General features: G+C 41.5%; 1 protein-coding gene across 2 annotated transcripts in view; it reads right to left on the reverse strand.

Annotated features, from left to right (window-relative positions):
* Window positions 1–5,384: 5,384 nt before the first annotated feature.
* Window positions 5,385–18,483, reverse strand: part of LOC129762148 (uncharacterized) — a 64,553-nt gene continuing 51,454 nt past the window's right edge. For both annotated transcript variants that reach the window (XM_055760142.1, XM_055760143.1), the window contains exons 5-6: window positions 6,379–6,459; window positions 5,385–5,967 (exon numbers count right to left, since the gene is read on the reverse strand). In XM_055760142.1, the coding sequence (XP_055616117.1) occupies window positions 5,810–5,967; window positions 6,379–6,459 (239 nt within the window). In that variant the 3' untranslated portion in view covers window positions 5,385–5,809. The remainder of the gene's footprint in view (window positions 5,968–6,378; window positions 6,460–18,483) is intronic.

Below are 18,483 nucleotides of genomic sequence, written 5' to 3' on the forward strand. Positions count from 1 at the left end.
TGGGCGTCATTTTAAGTCCTTAATCGCGTTATCTGCGATTGTCGTCATTTGCGGTGACCTTGCCAGACTATTCCGCGGATAATCGGGGTTCAATTGTATAAGGATATATATTTCCGGTCTTATTGGTTGTAGAAAAGTTGTCTCTGTTACCTTCTCAGGTATTCCACAGTAGACTTTTTCATAAAAAGTACGTGTGGTAAATAATATAAAGTCTGCTTCATTTAATATTGGAACAAATTCTTTTGCTCATTGTGGCGCTCCTATTAGACGGATTTGGAAACTTTTTTCACCCACGTGTCGGGATTAGCTTTCGTCGTCCAGAACGAAAGACGTCCACCGGTATTTTTTGGTTATCCACCGACACTGTGATTTAACCGTCTCAATCTGCTCCTCCGTGTACTCCGGCGACCTCGTCTTCTTCCTGCAGACGATTCCTTCCATCTTGAGGGTCCGATGGATCAATACGTGGGAGCAGCCATATTTCCGACCGGCGTCACGCAGACTGGTTGCGTCCTTGTTGTCAAACAGCTTCTTTAACGATGTCTTCCTCTGCTTCGTCATTATCGTCACCGGACGACCACTTCCTTCCGACCTTCCGCTCTACGTTCAGGGAACCCAGGATACGATATACCGTACTGACAGGTACATTAGTATTGAACTCCCGGCCCCGTGAGGCTAACGCCATATGAGCCTTGATAAAAATATATATTTTGGAAAAAAAAGGTACATTTTCTTCCTTAAAATGTGCCACCGTGACCTTTTTTCCTTGCTGGAAATGCGTTTCGTAGAACCGTACAATGCGTTCGCGGAGCACGTGCTGTTTCGACGCCATCTTTGCTTTGACTAAATTCAAACTATCAAAACCAAACACGCCTACTGTTTCTAGGGAGCCTAAAGAGCAATTTTCTTGTGTTGTGTTTTGTCGAGAAGAGTGAAGCATATATATATATATATATATATATATATATATATATATATATATATATATATATATATATATATATATATATATATATATATATATATATATATATATATATATATATATATATATATATATATATATATATATATATATATATATATATATATATATATATATATATATATATATATATATATTTACATATATTAGGCTGTAAAAAAAGTTATGCGGTATTTCCGCGAGGTGTCGTTGTAAGCGCGTAGTTCTAGTTCTAGAAAGGTATTTTTGCGCGCTATAATATAGTCCTTGACAGTGTTTTGTTTGATTAAGTCGTTCGTGAGTTATAGTGTCGCAAATATGGAGCAAAATAACGCGAAAAATCCGACATATTTTACAGTACTACTATGACAAAGGCAAAAATGCATCTAAAGCTGCCAATAAAATTTGTGCAGTTTATGGACCCGATACAGTTTCCATTTCCACCGCACAACGATGGTTTCAACGGCCAAGAGCTGGGGATAAGTCATCAAACCGTTATTAACCATTTGAAGAAGCTTGGATTCACAAAGAAGCTCGATGTATGGGTGCCACACACGTTGACGCAAAAAACATCTTTGACCGTATCGACGCATGTGAATCGCTGCTGAATCGCAACAAAATCGACCCGTTTCTGAAGCGGATGGTGACTGGCGATGAAAAGTGGGTCACTTACGACAACGTGAAGCGCTAACGGTCGTGGTCGAAGCCCGCTGAAGCGGCTCAGACGGTGGCCAAGCCCTCATTAACTGCCAGGAAGGTTCTGCTGTGTGTTTGGTGGGATTGTCAAGGAATAATCCATTATGAGCTGCTTCCCTATGGCCAAACGCTCAATTCGGACCTGTACTGCCAACAACTGGACCGCTTGAAGGTAGCACTCATCAAGAAGAGGCCATCTTTGATAAACAGAGGCCGCATTGTCTTCCATCAGGACAACGCCAGGCCACACATTTCTTTGGTGACGCGCTAGAAGCTCCGGGAGCTTGGATGGGAGGTTCTTTTGCATCCGCCGTATTGTCCGGACCTTGCACCAAGTGACTACCACCTGTTTTTGTCCATGGCGAACGAGCTAGGTAGTCAGAAGTTAGCCACAAAAGAGGCCTGTGGAAATTGGCTGTCCGAGCTTTTTGCCAATAAGGAAGCGAGTTTCTATAACAGGGGTATTATGAAGTTGGCATCTCGTTGGGAACAAGTCATCGAACAAAACGGCGCATATTTGACATAAAACAGATGATTGTAACTAATTTTATGAACAAATGAAAATTCAAAAAAAATACCGCAGGACTTTTTTGACAGCCTAATATTAAGCATTTGCAAAAAAGTAACAGTCGAAACCAATGATAAAATGTTTGCGTTAGCAAATTTTGTAAAAAAACAAGCATCTTTAATTTTTCAGTTTTTGTAGTTTTTTCATCTATTTTTTTTTGTTGTTTTCATGTTAAGTGCTAGAAATGGTAAAAATCCACAATAAATGGATAAAATGAAATTATATTTTATGCAGAAATCTTTATTAAAATTAGTGTTCGCAAGTTCGCAAATCAAGTTCCTACGCATGATTCAAATTGCGAACACTTCATTTTTTAATGTGAATTTACTGAACTTTAATGTTATAAATAATTTAATATTCAAAACCCTGACATTCTTTGGGTTATAGACTTCTTTTTAACATCATTTGCAGGTATCGATACCGATATAGCGCCCTTGGTCCCGAAAACATGTAAACTATTAGAACCAAATACAATCAATAATTGCAAAAGCAAAATTCAATTTTTCCAAAAAAGACTAGTTAATTGACTTTAATTTGATATATCGATCATATGAATCGGTTCAGTAGTTTAAAAGTTATTATTTTAAAAACAATGGATTTTTGCTGTTCGGAATTTGAGACAAAATAGATTAAACATATTTCTAGTTTTTCACCATGAATATGTATTTGTAAATCAATTTTATACGTTAGAGTACCATTCTAGTAATGGGACACTGTTTAATGGCCATCAAATCTTAAGGGTTCGGAATATGAGACAAAACGGTATTGCTTCATATGTATGTCTATGTGTATTATTCGCGAACGTAAGTTCCATAGTTATATAGGCCTTCCCAAAATTTGTCTGTGAGTGGTAGTCTCATGTTCTTTTGTTTTGTTATCAGACCACTGGTTTACTCGACTTTACTGATTGATATCTGATAAAAATTTGTGATAAAACATAGTTTTCACGCTGAAATATCTTTTTTTCTTGTTTGGGCGTCATTTTAAGTCCTTAATCGCGTTATCTGCGATTGTCGTCATTTGCGGTGACCTTGCCAGACTATTCCGCGGATAATCGGGGTTCAATTGTATAAGGATATATATTTCCGGTCTTATTGGTTGTAGAAAAGTTGTCTCTGTTACCTTCTCAGGTATTCCACAGTAGACTTTTTCATAAAAAGTACGTGTGGTAAATAATATAAAGTCTGCTTCATTTAATATTGGAACAAATTCTTTTGCTCATTGTGGCGCTCCTATTAGACGGATTTGGAAACTTTTTTCACCCACGTGTCGGGAAATTCATTACCTTTCACCATGTATTTATGTCATAACACCAAACGATAGCATTTTGTAAACAACCGCCATGGAAGCCGAACGGAGAGATAAAATTGTGCACAGTTTTGTTGAAAATCCATTGTTGTCGGCATCTAAGCTAGCTAAACAGCTTAAAATGCCCAGAAATACCGTATGGCGTGTTATCAAGCAGTACAAGGAAACATTGACGACGGCTCGGAAGCCGCAGCGTCGGAGTGGAACTGTCGACCGGAAACTGCGTGGGAAAGTCATCAAGGCCGTCAAGAGGAATCCCAATCTTTCAGACCGCGATTTGGCCAATAAGTTCTAGGCCGCTCACAGTACGGTGCGACGAATTCGTCTCCGGGAAGGAATAAGGTCATTCCGAGCCAGCAAACAGCCAAATCGGACGCTGAAGCAGAACAATGTGGCCAGAATCCGTGCTCGAAAGCTGTACGACCAAGTGCTGACCAAGTTCGACGGATGTATTCTGATGGACGATGAGACCTACGTGAAGGCGGACTTTGGGCAAATCCCAGGTCAAAAATTTTATTTGGCGACGGCTCGGGGGGATGTACCTGCAAAATTTAAGTTCGTGTTTGCGGATAAATTCGCCCGCAAGTACATGATTTGGCAGGGGATATGCAGTTGTGGATAGAAAACCAAAGTCTTTCTCACTGACAAGACAATGACATCAGAAGTCTACAAAAAAGAGTGCCTACAGAAACGGATTCTGCCGTTTATTCGTGCCCACGACCGTCCAGTAATATTTTGGCCGGACCTCGCAAGCTGCCATTACAGCAAAACGGTTATGGAATGGTACGCAACGAACAGGGTCAGCGTATTACCGAAGGACCTCAACCCCCCAAACTGCCCCCAGTTCCGGCCGATAGAGAAATACTGGGCAATCACGAAGCGGAGGCTTAAGGCAAAGGGAAAACTTGTTAGGAACATGACTCAAATGAAGAACTGGAGGAATCAAATCGCCAAAACGGTGGACGAAAAGGGTGTGCGCCGCCTAATGTGCCGTATCACGGGAAAAGTACGAGAATTTCTTCGAAACAGCAATGAATAATTTTTTTAATTTTTTTTATGAAAGAGTAAAGAAAATGCTACATTTGTATGAAAAACTAATTATGAATTCGTTAATAAATGACTGAACTACACGCAATTGTTTGTGTTCCAATATTAAATGAAGCAGACTTTAGCCAGTCCAAATAACTCTACAGGTTTGCCTTCTCAGGATGCCTCATTATTATTAATATCTATCACGTGTTGACATCAGATTTTAGGATTTTCGTTTCGTCGAGAGGTTCATAGTTCGGGTTTGTATAATCACATCACTTACCTCAGTGAATTCTGATTCTTACCTTTCGCCACTAACAACTATTTGGCCCATGACAATCGCAAGGGAACCACGCTATAGAGGTGACCCTTCTGGCTGCGAATATCGCACTAACATTCCTTCCATTCCTTCACCTGCTGCTGACTGTGAGGACGTGACCGACGTTGTTATTGGCTATTCAAAGCACGAATCATTGAAGCTTGCACAATGAGAACGCTTTGCGTCATTCAGTGTGTCCCTTGTGCAATTTCGCTGGTTCACGTCGGAGAGTAACTACGAAGTGTACAGTCTACCCAAGGTCAAGCTATACACAAAAATATTTTTTTAAGAGGAAATAAGGTCAAGTGGGCTGAATTATGCTTAACGATATTTGCATTACATTGGCACTGAAAACTCACAAAGGATAGGATATTATCGATAGATTGAATGAGAGGAGATGGATGAAAAATAGAGGGATAAGATTTTGATAAATGAGGATGAAGCATGTGACTTCCTCAGAAGTCTGTTAGAGTGATTCAAACAACGGCCCAGTTTTACATAATTTTCGACCTTCTTTATTTCATACTATTACTTTACAATGTGTTCGAATAATAGGACGATACGGGAGAACAATGTTTGTGTATGTGTATTCTCTTGCACAATGCACTGCTAATTTTGCATTTCATGATATTCACTGTTCTCCTAGACACACGTAAAAAAAGTCTCTACCTAGCTCAGAATCTCTTAAAATACATTTCATAAAGAAAAAAAGAAACAATCAGAAAATGCACTTTATTGGTTCGGAAGAACTTGGAAGTAGAAAGGGAGGGATTTCCTAACTGCGTATTATGTGCTCTGTCCTGTATTGTTTGTTTGTTTGTGTGGGCGTGGGCACGTATGAGCGGTATTCAACGAGAAAAAAGTTTTTTTGACAGAGAGAACTTAGAGGAAACAAAAAAAATTAACATCCTACAAGCTAGCCATCCTATTGTTTCAGCGCGAACCGGGACCGTCCGAGGCGACTGGTGAGCGATTTGCCGCTACTGTTGTCATTTCCGTTGTTGGTCTGCTCGCTCTGCTCCGAAGGCGATGCGTTCTGCTCGGGTTCCTTCCGGGCTGAGCCGAAGCGGCGCCCTTTCGGAACTGGAATTAGACAATTTGTATTCGCAGAGAAGGACATAGAGAGAAAGAAAGAAAAGGGAAGAGAGTGAGAGACAAAGAACGGGAATGAAACAAAGTGTGCGTGTATGTTTGTGTGTTTGTTTGCGTGGGTGCGTGAGTTGTGCGATCAAATTGTAGGGAGTTGTTTGTGAAAACGGGTCGCGTAAAAAACAAGGCATTTCAGGTGATTTTAGTGGTTAAAAAGAACAAGTTTATTGAAAGAAAAAACCGAAGGTGAGATAAAATTGATGAAAGTTAAGTTTAGGAAGAAAATAAACCGTGGCGGTAAATTTTAAAACATAGGGGAAAATCAGAGCACGATCGAGAACAGAGAAGATTAATGGTTTCCGTAACGTTTCGTTAAAGCAAAAACAACATTATCTGCGATTTTACCGATTGAGGGGGACTTGGCTGCTTTGGCGGGAGCGGCGGCAGGGATGTCTTCGTCGTCGTACACCTTCTCTTTTGGTGGAGCTGTGATGGGTAGAGGAAAAAGAATAACATTAAGACGAGGGTTTCAATATATTTCAATTAAAATATACACTGGAGTCGCTTTTTACGCGGGGGATACGTGCGCGTAAACGAAAACCGCGTAAAAGAAAACCGCGTAAATTCCAAAATTCGCGTAAAGAAAACCGCGAAAAAAAAACTGGGTAATTTTTAAAATCCGTGTAAAAATCTAACAAACAGTGAATTAGTAGTTTAAAATGCAACCCATACTCCAACAACTGATTACCTCAATTTTTTTTTGCATGTAACAATCATGCTATCTGTATCTTCTTTTAATTCTCAGCTACTAATCAGTGATACAATACAAACTTATTTCGTGAAATGTCACATCAATATGCATATTCAATTTTTACGCGGTTAATGCGAGCCGCGTTGAAAAAATCCCGCAAATTTCGAAATCCGCGTAAAAAAAACGCGTAAATTCCGAAATCCGCTTAAAAAAAACCGCGTAAATTCCAAAAACCGCGTAAAAAAGCAGCGTAAAATAAAACCGCGTAAAAAGCGACTTTTGTGTACATTAAAACATTATTTTAACATATTTAAGAAAAGGGTCATCCATCAGCAAGATCTTAATATCAATGATATGTGGTTTCAACAAGACTGTGCCACTTGCCACACAGCGCACGTTATAATGTATTTATTGAGAAGTAAGCTTGGTGAAGGTGTTATTTCGAGGAAAGGACCTGTCGATTGGCCACCTTGTAGTGAAAAATTGGGTTCAACGGATCGATCGGGCTCGTGGTGGTCATATGACCGAAATCGAATTTCATTCTTGAAATGTGAGAGTTGAACTTTAACCAGAATAAATTTGAACTCAATATCTCAAATAACATGTGTTTTATTTAAAGAAAACTGTTGACAAGTCCCTAATGAAAGAATCGTTATTTTGACGAGGACAGTTGAACAGTTAAAACAATCTGTTGACTATTTCCGGTTTTATGTTTACACACCTGCTAGAGGCGACCGGTTTGGTATGAAATATTGTATTCATGCTGCTTATATTTCTCACATATTGGAAATCGTTATTGGAGTATAATTCAAAAATTTAGTCAAAGATGAGATCTATTTTCATTAAATACATTCGACTTGAGAAACATTGATTCACTTGATGTTCTTGAAGCGGCTGTACATTGTTTGTCTGGAGGTCAAATATTTGACACTTTTGACAGATAAAGTTGGGTTCGTTTAATGGTACAAACACTATTTTGTTTATAATACTTCACGTAACGTAACCAAATACTGATAGGTTTGACGAACATATCGAAAATCAATCTAAACATTTAAAACCTGAATATCTGCTCGTCGTATTTTGTGTCAAATATTTTTGATTAGTACGCGTTGGTAATTTTTTTTCCGTGGAAAAAATGTCGAATATTTGGCTTCGATTAAACAGTGTTCGAGCATCCCTACAGCCAAAAACAACGACTAAAGTGCGATTCACATACAACATACACGTCACGTTCACGTCCCGTCACGTCACGATACGTCAATGATTCTACAATGCAATTCTCATGAAAACATTCTCATACACCAGCAACGTAACGACCCGTCAGCATACGTTCAACGAAAACGACCGGCAGGGTTTGTAGAAAAGAATAATTGACGGAGACGGACGGCTCGTTTGGTTTTTGTCTGAGCTTTGTGTCTCGGCTTTTGTTTTGATTTGGTTGTACAGTAATTTACATCTTCATCGACATTAAGCTAATTGAACAGATCTGTGATGCAACACGTTTAATTAGACATTTTTACCTCTAGTTGGACATTTTTGTGAACATTGAGTTTGGGGCCCAAATTATGACCCTACATTGAAAGTCGCCACTAGTCGCAAATGTCCAATTACTGGTCAAAACCGACTCCAATGCGACACTGAGTGGTGCCTCAGCATATCGCTTTATAAGTAACTTACTGTACTTTTTATGCCAACATATCTCTTAGCTCCAAATTTCGGAGTGAAAATCATTCGCGACTAGTTGAAAGAATTATTCTATTTATTATTATTGTTGCATAAGGGTCGGACTACGGGGTTTAAGCATTTAAATAATTGAATTCAATGATTCTCATTGAATTTTTCAAAATTTAGAACTGATTCTAGGCATGCTGATTTGAAAGAGGGCATTGCAATTTAAAATTGTTGTACGTGGTGCTCCCGTGGCCGAGTGGTTAGCGTCATAACTAACATGCCGGGTGTTCGGGTTCGATTCCCGTTCTGGTCGGGGGAATTTTTCGTCAAAGAAATTTCCTCCGACTTGCACTGTGATCACGCGTATTCTCTAGAGCTTGCCACTCAGAATGCATTCAAGGCGTGTTATTTGGCATAGAAATCTCAACTAAGTACTAATAAAAATGACGCAAGTAATACTACGTTGAGACGGCGAAGTTCCTCTAGGAACGTTAGTGCCATTGAAGAAGAAGAAGAAGGTGGCGACACCATGAATAAAATTAAATAAATCATTCGTTTGGCATTTGACGTGACGGTGCTGGTGGAAGCATTGACTGCATGTGTGAATTGGTGGAGACGTTGACGGAACGTAGACGTTCTTCTCCGTAACGTGCTATGTGAATCGCACATAAGGCATCTAGCAACACTCCCATTTTTAGGGCTGCTGAAAGGGTGCGATATTTATTTTAGAGTCACCGCGATTTTAGAGTACGTTAAGAAAAATCTGTTCAAACTTTCTGCAAATTCAACAAGTTGGTAAGTTTTTCACTTCACCCAAAATTATTATTTGGCACATGTTCGCGACCGACAGCGCGGTAAAGGAGCAAGTATCCCTACTTCCAAATTCCATTGTCCATCCCTATCCTAATTCCCATCCAAATCACTCCCTCCCATCCTAAATACAGTGTGTGGTGCATAACACAACTACACAGCAGCAAAACCCGAAGTACAATATAAAACGCAACGAATACCAACGAAGTGCAAAGTGTAAAAATGTAACGAATAGAACATTAATAGCACTTTTTCAATGAAAAACATGAAAAAGTTGTTGTTCGAAAAACTTTTTCCATGTAAATGTGCCCATCGTCCGATGTGTGGAAAACTTATTGGAAATTTTAAGGGCTATCTATATCTTTTTTGTCAGAATTTTAAAAGCATATTTTTTCGAGAAAAATGAATTTTAATTTTCATTTTTCTACGATGATTTTTTTTCCAAAAAATTCTTTGATAATTTTTAATGAAAACCTAAGTAATTCCGTACATTTCATTCTCCGACCAACTTTCTGTAGATCTTATAGTTTTTAAATTAAGATTTGAAAAAAAAAAGTTGCAAAAACACAAAATTTAGAAAGAATCCTACAAAAAATTCTATCAGACCTACAAAATTTTAGTCAAAGAATGGTATGTAGGAAATTATTTTGGTTTTCATCAAAAAATACCAAAGAATTTTTTGGGAAAAAAATTTATTGAAAAAATAATATTTTGAAAATTAAAATTAATTTTTCTCGAAAACATAAGCCTGGGCACATTTACATGGAAAAAGTTTTTCGAACAACAACTTTTTCATGTTTTTCTTTGAAAAAATACTATTAATGTGCAATTCGTTACATTTTCATGTATAAATTATCGCAATTTGAATGATCTGCTGACTTTTCTCTATTTAGAAACATGTCAAGAACATGTCAAACGTGAGAATTTACACACAAAAATGTTACGAGCAAAACATTATTTTTTCAGGAGTCTTCATACAAAAATGACTTATATTCCAAAAACTATAAAAGATAGAAAGTTGATGTCTTCGACAAAAGTTTATATTTTAACAAGATCTAAAAAACATTGTCGAATACATTATATTGCTATCGTGACTTTATACAAAATTAAGATAAGTTGTATTTTTTTCAAAGAAAACATAAAAAAGTTGTTGTTCGAAAAACTTTTTCCCTGTGAAAGTTCCCATCTTCCGATGTATGGACGACTTGTTGGAAATTGTAAGGGCAATTCATATATATATTTTTGGGAATTTTGAAAAAAAAAAACGTTTTTGAGAAAAATGAATTTTAATTTTTTAAATAACTTTTTTGTCAGCGAATTTTTTTTCTAAAAAAAATTTTGGTATTGTTTTTTTAAACAGTTTCCTACATTTTATCCTTTGCCAAAAATTTTGTAGTTATCATAGTTTTTATGTTATAATTTTTTGAAAAAAAAGAAAATTTTTTTGGCTTTTTCCAAAAAGTAGTCGAATTATTTTTCGAATATTTCAAGTATGCAAAGTTGCATGAATGACACATGTCTGTGCACCCACAACGTTTCACTGCTATCTGAAATGGTGCTGCCAACTCCTAAGACGAGTTGGCATGAAATTCGTTTATTATTAGCGTGGAAAGATAAGAGGATTTCTTTCAAGAGAAAGTAATTACGATCGCAAAGGGTTAATACTTGCTTCCTACAAGCACGACTGTAGCTGACATAATATGATAACTTAGTTTCACCAGGAAAATATTTATGTTTACAAACTGTACCAGTTTGATTGGAGGTATAATGCTGGATCTTCATCAGCATCAGCGTTATTATCATCATCATAAATGATACAGCAAAAATTCAAGGAGTGATTCGGTTTACCTTCTGCGAGTTATAAAGTTGCACCCTATCTCATCAAATACAAATAGATACCAACTACAGTGATCTGCACGAAAAAAATGCACGCCTTCAAATAGAGATTCTCATCCAACCCATTCATCAGACAAGCTCACAAAAATACCAAAAGTATTTTGATTTCAGCATGATATGAATGGATACCTCCGAAGTTAGATTGTTGTGTTCGAGTAAAGAAGTGCAAAAATGACGGAGGAATGATTTCACCGGTCCAAAATTTCATCGTATGCTTAATTTCGTCGGTCTGTTTTATGTGAGGTGATGGAATGAACAACGAAAATTTTTAATCCTTATCGAGAATGCCCGGGGCTATCCTCGCAATGGGCAATGTAGATAAAACCGGCACAACAGATTTCAAAATATGAACTCTCATGGTACTGGGTGGGGTGATCCTTATGATGACGCCAGAGCGGCTATTTTTTACGATTTATGTGACGATTTCAACTTGACTATCTTGAACACTGGTGAAGCGACACGAATTCCAAAACCTCCGGCTCGAGAAAGTCGTCTCGACCTTTCTTTTTGCTCAAGCTCGTTATCATTAGATTGTCAGTGGAAGGTCATCAATGATCCCCATGGTAGCGATCACTTGCCAATCAGTATATCAATCAAGTGTAGCCCGCAATCCACTGAACCATCTCGAGTTCCATTTGATCTAACAAGGAACATCGACTGGCAAAAATTTGCAACGGCGGTAACAATCGGTGTCGAATCAATAGATATACTTCCACCATTGGAGGAATATCGATTCTTTGTCGATTTGATGTATAAAAGCTCACTGGAAGCACAAAAAAGAAAAGTTCCAAGTGCTCCGTTTAAAAGAAAACCAGCCACTCCTGGCTGGGACGATGAATGCACAAAATTGTATTTGAAAAAATCTGATGCTTTCAAAGCTTTTCGTAGACATGGAACATCCACACACTTCGAGGAATATTCAAAGCTTGAAATACAGCTGAAACAATTAATTAAAGCAAAAAAACGCGGTTACTGGCGCAATTTCATCGAAGGTCTTTCTCGTGAAACCTCAATACGCACCTTGTGGAGGGTAGCTCGCAACATGCGTAACCGCTCATCTACCAACGAGAGTGAAGAATACTCCAACCGATGGATATTCGATTTCGCGAAAAAGGTCTGTCCAGACTCAGTTCCAGCCCAACATACTCTTCGAGAAACGTCTCCGAGCGGTGGACCTCTGGACGGACCATTCTCAATGCTGGAATTTTCTATGGCTCTTCTTTCATCGAACAACTCTTCACCCGGAAGCGATATGATTAAATTCGTTCTTCTAAAAAATCTTCCCGATATCGCGAAAAGACGCTTGCTAGACTTATTCAATACTCTACTAGAAAACAATATTGTGCCACCCGAATGGAGACAGGTCAAAGTGATAGCAATTCAAAAGCCTGGCAAACCAGCGTCTGATCATAACTCATACCGTCCGATTGCTATGCTCTCGTGCATTAGAAAATTGCTGGAGAAAATGATCCTTCGAAGACTCGATCAATGGATCGAGACAAATAATTTGCTATCAAGTACACAATTTGGGTTTCGCAAGAGCAAAGGAACAAACGATTGTCTAGCGTTGCTTTCTACAGATATTCAACTGGCCTTTGCGCACAAGTAGCAATTGGCTTCAGTATTCTTGGATATTAAGGGAGCTTTTGATTCGGTTACCATAGAAATTCTGTCAGACAATCTGGACAGATGCGGACTTCCTGGAATTTTGAATAACTTTTTGTACAATTTGTTGTCAGAAAAGCGAATGAACTTCACCCTTGGACAACTGACAACTTCCAGAAATAGTTATATGGGTCTACCCCAAGGCTCATGTCTGAGCCCCCTTCTTTATAATTTTTATGTGAAAGATATTGACAGTTGTTTGGCAGAACAATGCACGCTTAGACAGCTTGCAGATGATGGTGTGGTTTCCGTCAGAGGTCTCCATGCCGAAAATTTGCAAAGACCATTGCAAAATTCCTTAGATAACTTGTCTTCTTGGGCAAGGAACTTAGGGATCGAATTCTCGCCGCAGAAAACCGAACTGGTAGTGTTTACTCGAAAGCGGTTCCCAGCCCAATTGCAACTTAAGCTTTTGGGCAGAAGCATTACCCAATCATTGACTTTCAAGTACCTTGGTGTCTGGTTTGATTCAAAATGCACTTGGAATACCCACATTACGTATTTGAAGCAAAAATGTCAAAAGAGGGTCAACTTCCTCCGCTCGATTTGCGGCACGTGGTGGGGAGCTAATCCGGGAGATCTCATAACACTTTATAAAACAACTATTCTATCCATTCTGGAGTATGGATCTTTCTGCTTTCTCTCAGCAGCTAAAAGTCATCTTCTAAAACTGGAACGAATTCAATATCATTGTCTGCGTATAGCTCTTGGCTGTATGCACTCAACGCATAACATGAGTCTCGAGGTTCTGGCAGGAGTAACTCCTCTACAGAACCGATTCTGGGAACTTTCTCTCAGAATACTGGTGAAATGCGGAGTCACGAACACACTTTTGATTAAAAACTTTGAAAAAATTCTTCATCTAAATATACAATCTCGGTTTATGAGAATTTACCACCACTATATTTCGTCAGATATTTGTCTTCCATCGTTTACTTCAGACCGTGCTCACTTCACCATCAGCAGTTCCTCAATTGAATACGATCTGTCGATGAAACAAGCAATACTTGGAATCTCAGATCAGCTCCGATCAACTTACGTTCCCCGTATTTTTAACCGAAAGTACTCAAAAGACAATTGCATGAAAAGATACTTCACTGATGGGTCTCGCCTCAATGGATCCACTGGCTTCGGTGTTTTCAATGAAAATTCGAGCGCCTTCCGTAAACTGCAGGAACCTTGTTCCGTTTATGTTGCTGAGCTGGCAGCAATCGACTTCGCATTGGAGATCAACAAGCCTGCAGACCATTACTTCATTTTCTCGGATAGTCTCAGTTCGCTTGAGGCTCTCCAGTCGATGAGAACTAGTAGGCACCCATCTTATTTCCTCACAAAAGTGAGGCTGCAGATGGTGGTTATATTCAATTATTCCAAATGTTTCTTCGAGAGCGTGGTTCAAAGGTTTGGACGTAAGTCGTGACTTCATTCGTGTAATGAGTAGACTTATGTCCAACCACTACTCGCTAGATGTGCATCTCCACAGAATAAATCTTGTTCAAAGCAATGTCTGTCGGTGTGGAAACTGTTACGATGACATCGATCACGCAGTTTGGCAATGTACGGATAATTACGCAGCCAGAGAGTACCTTTTGAATGCCCTTGAGGTCCAAGGAAGACAACCCTATGTTCCTGTTAGAGACGTGTTGGGAACTCGCGACATCTGCTATATGCAGTTGATCTATATGTTTGTGAAACGGTCTAGTATAAGAATTTAATGCTTTTGTGTTTTTTTTCTTTTTCGTTATTAGTTTGTTTGTCTTGTCCCCTCATCTCACCGTCGCCCACCCTCGACAGCTAGTCGAACACCAGATGCTATCCCTGGTCATTATGCACAATGCTACAGTGCGTGCGGCTGAGATACAGGAGACGCCGAAGACGCCACGAAATCCACGATCGGACAAAAGGAAGAGGGATACCCCAGGGGATGAAGAAGACCTGAAGAAGGTTAAAAATGATAACCTGGGAAACAAAAAGGAAGGTGAAGGCAGTGGATGGCGCACTGTCGAAAAACAGACGGAGAAACGAAAGAAGAAAGAAGAAAAGAAGAAAGGGGTGCAGGAGACAAAAAAACCTAGGCCCCGACGCGAGCGTAGTAAGGGAGAGGCCCTGATCGTCGAGGTGAAGGAAGGAGTGACTTATGCATCACTCCTACGGAAAGTGAGGGACGATCCGGAGTTGAAAGAACTGGGAGAGAAGGTGGTGAAAACCAGGCGTACCCAGAAAGGAGAGATGCTCTTCGAGCTCAAGAGGGATCCGGCGGTCAAAAGTTCAGCCTTCAAGGAACTGGTTGCGAAGTCGCTCGGTGAGGAAGTGAAGGTGAGGGCTCTTTCCCAGGAATCAGTGGTCGAATGCAGAAATCTGGACGAAATCACGACAGACGAGGAGCTAAGGCGCGAGTTGATAGAACAGTGTAAGCTGGACAATACACCAATGACGATCCGTATGAGGAAGGCGTATGGTGGTACGCAGACGGCGTCGATACGGCTCTCAACAGTTGCAGCCAATAAGATGGTAGAAACGACCAAAATAAAAGTTGGCTGGTCGGTTTGCTCGCTGAAGATGGTGCCCCGGGTGACCAAGCGGATGGAGCGATGCTTCCAGTGCATGGGCTTTGGACATCAGGCAAGAAGCTTCACAGGCCCCGACAGGTCTGAACTGTGCAGGAGATGCGGTGAGAAAGGGCACGTTGCGAGAGACTGCACGAAGCAACCGAAATGCCTGCTCTGCAAACCAGAGAACGGCAGCGACCATGCGACAGGAAGCTTCAAGTGTCCCTCGTATAAGAAGGCGTTAGCAGAATCGCAGTAACGGAGATAATTCAGATCAATCTGAACCATTGCAACACATCTCAGCAACTGTTGTGGCAGTCGACAACAGAGACAAAATGCGACGTTGCAATCATAGCGGAGCCGTACCGAGTACCCCGTGATAACGGCAGCTGGGCGACGGATAGTTTAGGGTTTGCTGCAATACAGGTGATGGGCAGATATCCTATCCAGGAAGTGGTTGGAGGTTCACATGAAGGTTTCGTAATCGCCAAAATTAATGGAATCTTCATGTGTAGTTGCTACGCACCCCCGAGATGGACAACTGATCAATTTCACCAGATGCTAGACGCAATGACCGAGGAACTAATTGGTAGAACACCGATCGTCATTGGAGGCGACTTCAACGCCTGGGCGGTGGAGTGGGGAAGTAGATGCACCAACATCAGAGGGTACAGTCTACTGGAAGCTCTAGCAAAGCTGGAAGTAACGTTACTGAACGAAGGTACCACCAGCACTTTCCGGAAAGATGGGCGCGAATCCATCATCGACGTTACTTTTTGCAGTCCGTCGCTGTTGGCGAGTACGGAGTGGAAAGTGTGCGAGTCGTATACGCACAGTGATCACCAGGCGATCCGGTACAGAATCGGTCAACGAAACCACGTGAGAGTTCGGAGGACAACAAGCTGTGAGCGGAAGTGGAAGACGAATGCTTTCGACAAGGACCTTTTCGTCGAAGCATTTCGTCTAGATAGCGGAGTTTCAGATTGGAACGCAGAAAAGTTGACAGATCTACTGGTGAGAGCATGCGACACTACCATGCCGAGGAAAGTTGCACCAAAAAATGGAAGACGCCCAGCTTACTGGTGGAACGACTCTCTCCGCAACCTTCGCGCTAGCTGTCTTCGAGCCAGAAGACGCGCTCAGAGAGCACGAAACAGTGCTGATAGAGAGGAACGTAATACGGTGTACCGAGCAGCTAGAGCCGCCTTGAAACGGGAAATTACAATGAGCAAAGCGAACTGTTTTAAGGAGCTGTGCCGAGAGGCAGATGCCAACCCATGGGGCAACGCGTATCGAGTCGTGATGGCGAAGATCAGAGGACCTGTGACGCCCGTCGAATCGTGTCCCGAGAAGCTGAAGGTCATTGTGGAGGGTTTATTTCCGATGCATGATCCTACGATATGGCCACCGACACCGTACGCCGAAATAGCTACCGAACGTTCTCAAGTTTCCAATGAAGAACTGGTAGCAGTGGCGAAGAGACTGCAGGTAAAGAAAGCGCCCGGCCCCGACGGAATCCCCAACGCGGCCTTGAAAACGGCGATTCAGGCGTTCCCGGACATCTTCAGGATAGTGCTACAGAAATGCCTGGATGATGGTCACTTTCCTAAGAAATGGAAGATCCAAAAGTTAGTGTTGCTGCCAAAACCAGGAAAGCCCCCGGGGGTACCAACATCCTATAGGCCTATATGCCTGCTGGATACGCTCGGGAAACTCTTGGAAAGGATTATCCTCAACAGACTGACGAAATGTACGGAGAGTGACCATGGTCTGTCAAAGATGCAGTTTGGATTCCGGAAAGGCAGGTCCACCGTTGATGCTATCCGGACAGTGGTTGAAAAAGCAGAGAAGGCATCACAGCAAAAGCGGAGGGGCGACCGACATTGTGCTATAGTAACGATCGACGTGAGGAATGCTTTCAACAGCGCTAGCTGGGAAGCCATTGCCGAGTCCCTACACCGTATGAAGGTTCCTGGGTACCTGTGCAGAATTCTAGGAAGCTACTTTCAGAACCGCGTCCTAGTCTACGAGACGAGCATGGGGCGGACAACGTTGAATATAACGGCCGGCGTACCACAAGGCTCTATCCTGGGCCCAACGCTCTGGAACGTAATGTATAACGGTGTACTGAATCTGAAGCTTCCCAAAGGCGTGGAGATCGTGGGCTTCGCGGATGATATCGCTCTCACAGTGGCAGGCGAGACACTCGAAGAGGTGAAGATGCTTGCAATCGAGTCCATCGTCTCAGTAGAGAACTGGATGCAAGCAGCGAAACTGCAGATTGCTCATAATAAAACGGAAGTATTGTTGGTGAGTAACTGCAAAGCCGTGCAGCGAGCGGAAATTACAGTCGGGGAACACGTGATACCTTCTAAGCGTAGGTTGAAATATTTGGGAGTTATGATCGACGACCGGCTGAATTTCAACAACCACGTCGACTACGTCTGCGAGAAAGCAGAGAAGTCCATTAGCGCGATAGCGAGAATAATGCCGAATAACGCAGGACCTTGCAGTAGCAAAAGGCGTCTCCTGGCTGCTGTATCCTCGTCCATACTGCGGTACGGAGCACCAGCCTGGTCTGCGGCTCTCGAAACCCACCGGAATCGTAGAAAACTGGACCGTACGTTTCGGCTCATGGCGATGCGAGTTGCGAGCGCGTATAGGACGATCTCGTTGGAGGCAGTCTGCGTTATCGCCGGCATGATCCCTATTGGCATCACTCTGGCGGAAGACAGAGAGTGCTACAGACGAAAGGAAATCAGGGGTATCCGGAAAACAGCGAGAGTAGAATCACTCTTGAAGTGGCAGCAGGAATGGGACACGGCGGAGAAAGGCAGGTGGACGTATGGGCTCATACCGGTACTATCGACCTGGCTGAACAGGAAGCACGGGGAGGTGAATTTTCATCTGACACAGTTCCTGTCTGGACATGGCTGCTTCAGGCAATATTTGCACCGGTTCGGGCACGCAACGTCGCCACTCTGTCCGGAGTGTGAAGATGTGGAGGAAACACCAGAACACGTGGTATTTGTGTGTCCCAGGTTCACCGCAAGACGCGAGGGGCTGCCTGCCCTTCATGCCGGGAACATAGTAGAGAAAATGTGTCGCGATGAGGGCACCTGGAACGCTGTGAACAGTGTAATCATACACATCATGTCCGAGCTACAG

Source organism: Toxorhynchites rutilus, chromosome 1, assembly GCF_029784135.1.
Source record: "Toxorhynchites rutilus septentrionalis strain SRP chromosome 1, ASM2978413v1, whole genome shotgun sequence".
Lineage (NCBI taxonomy): Eukaryota > Metazoa > Arthropoda > Insecta > Diptera > Culicidae > Toxorhynchites > Toxorhynchites rutilus.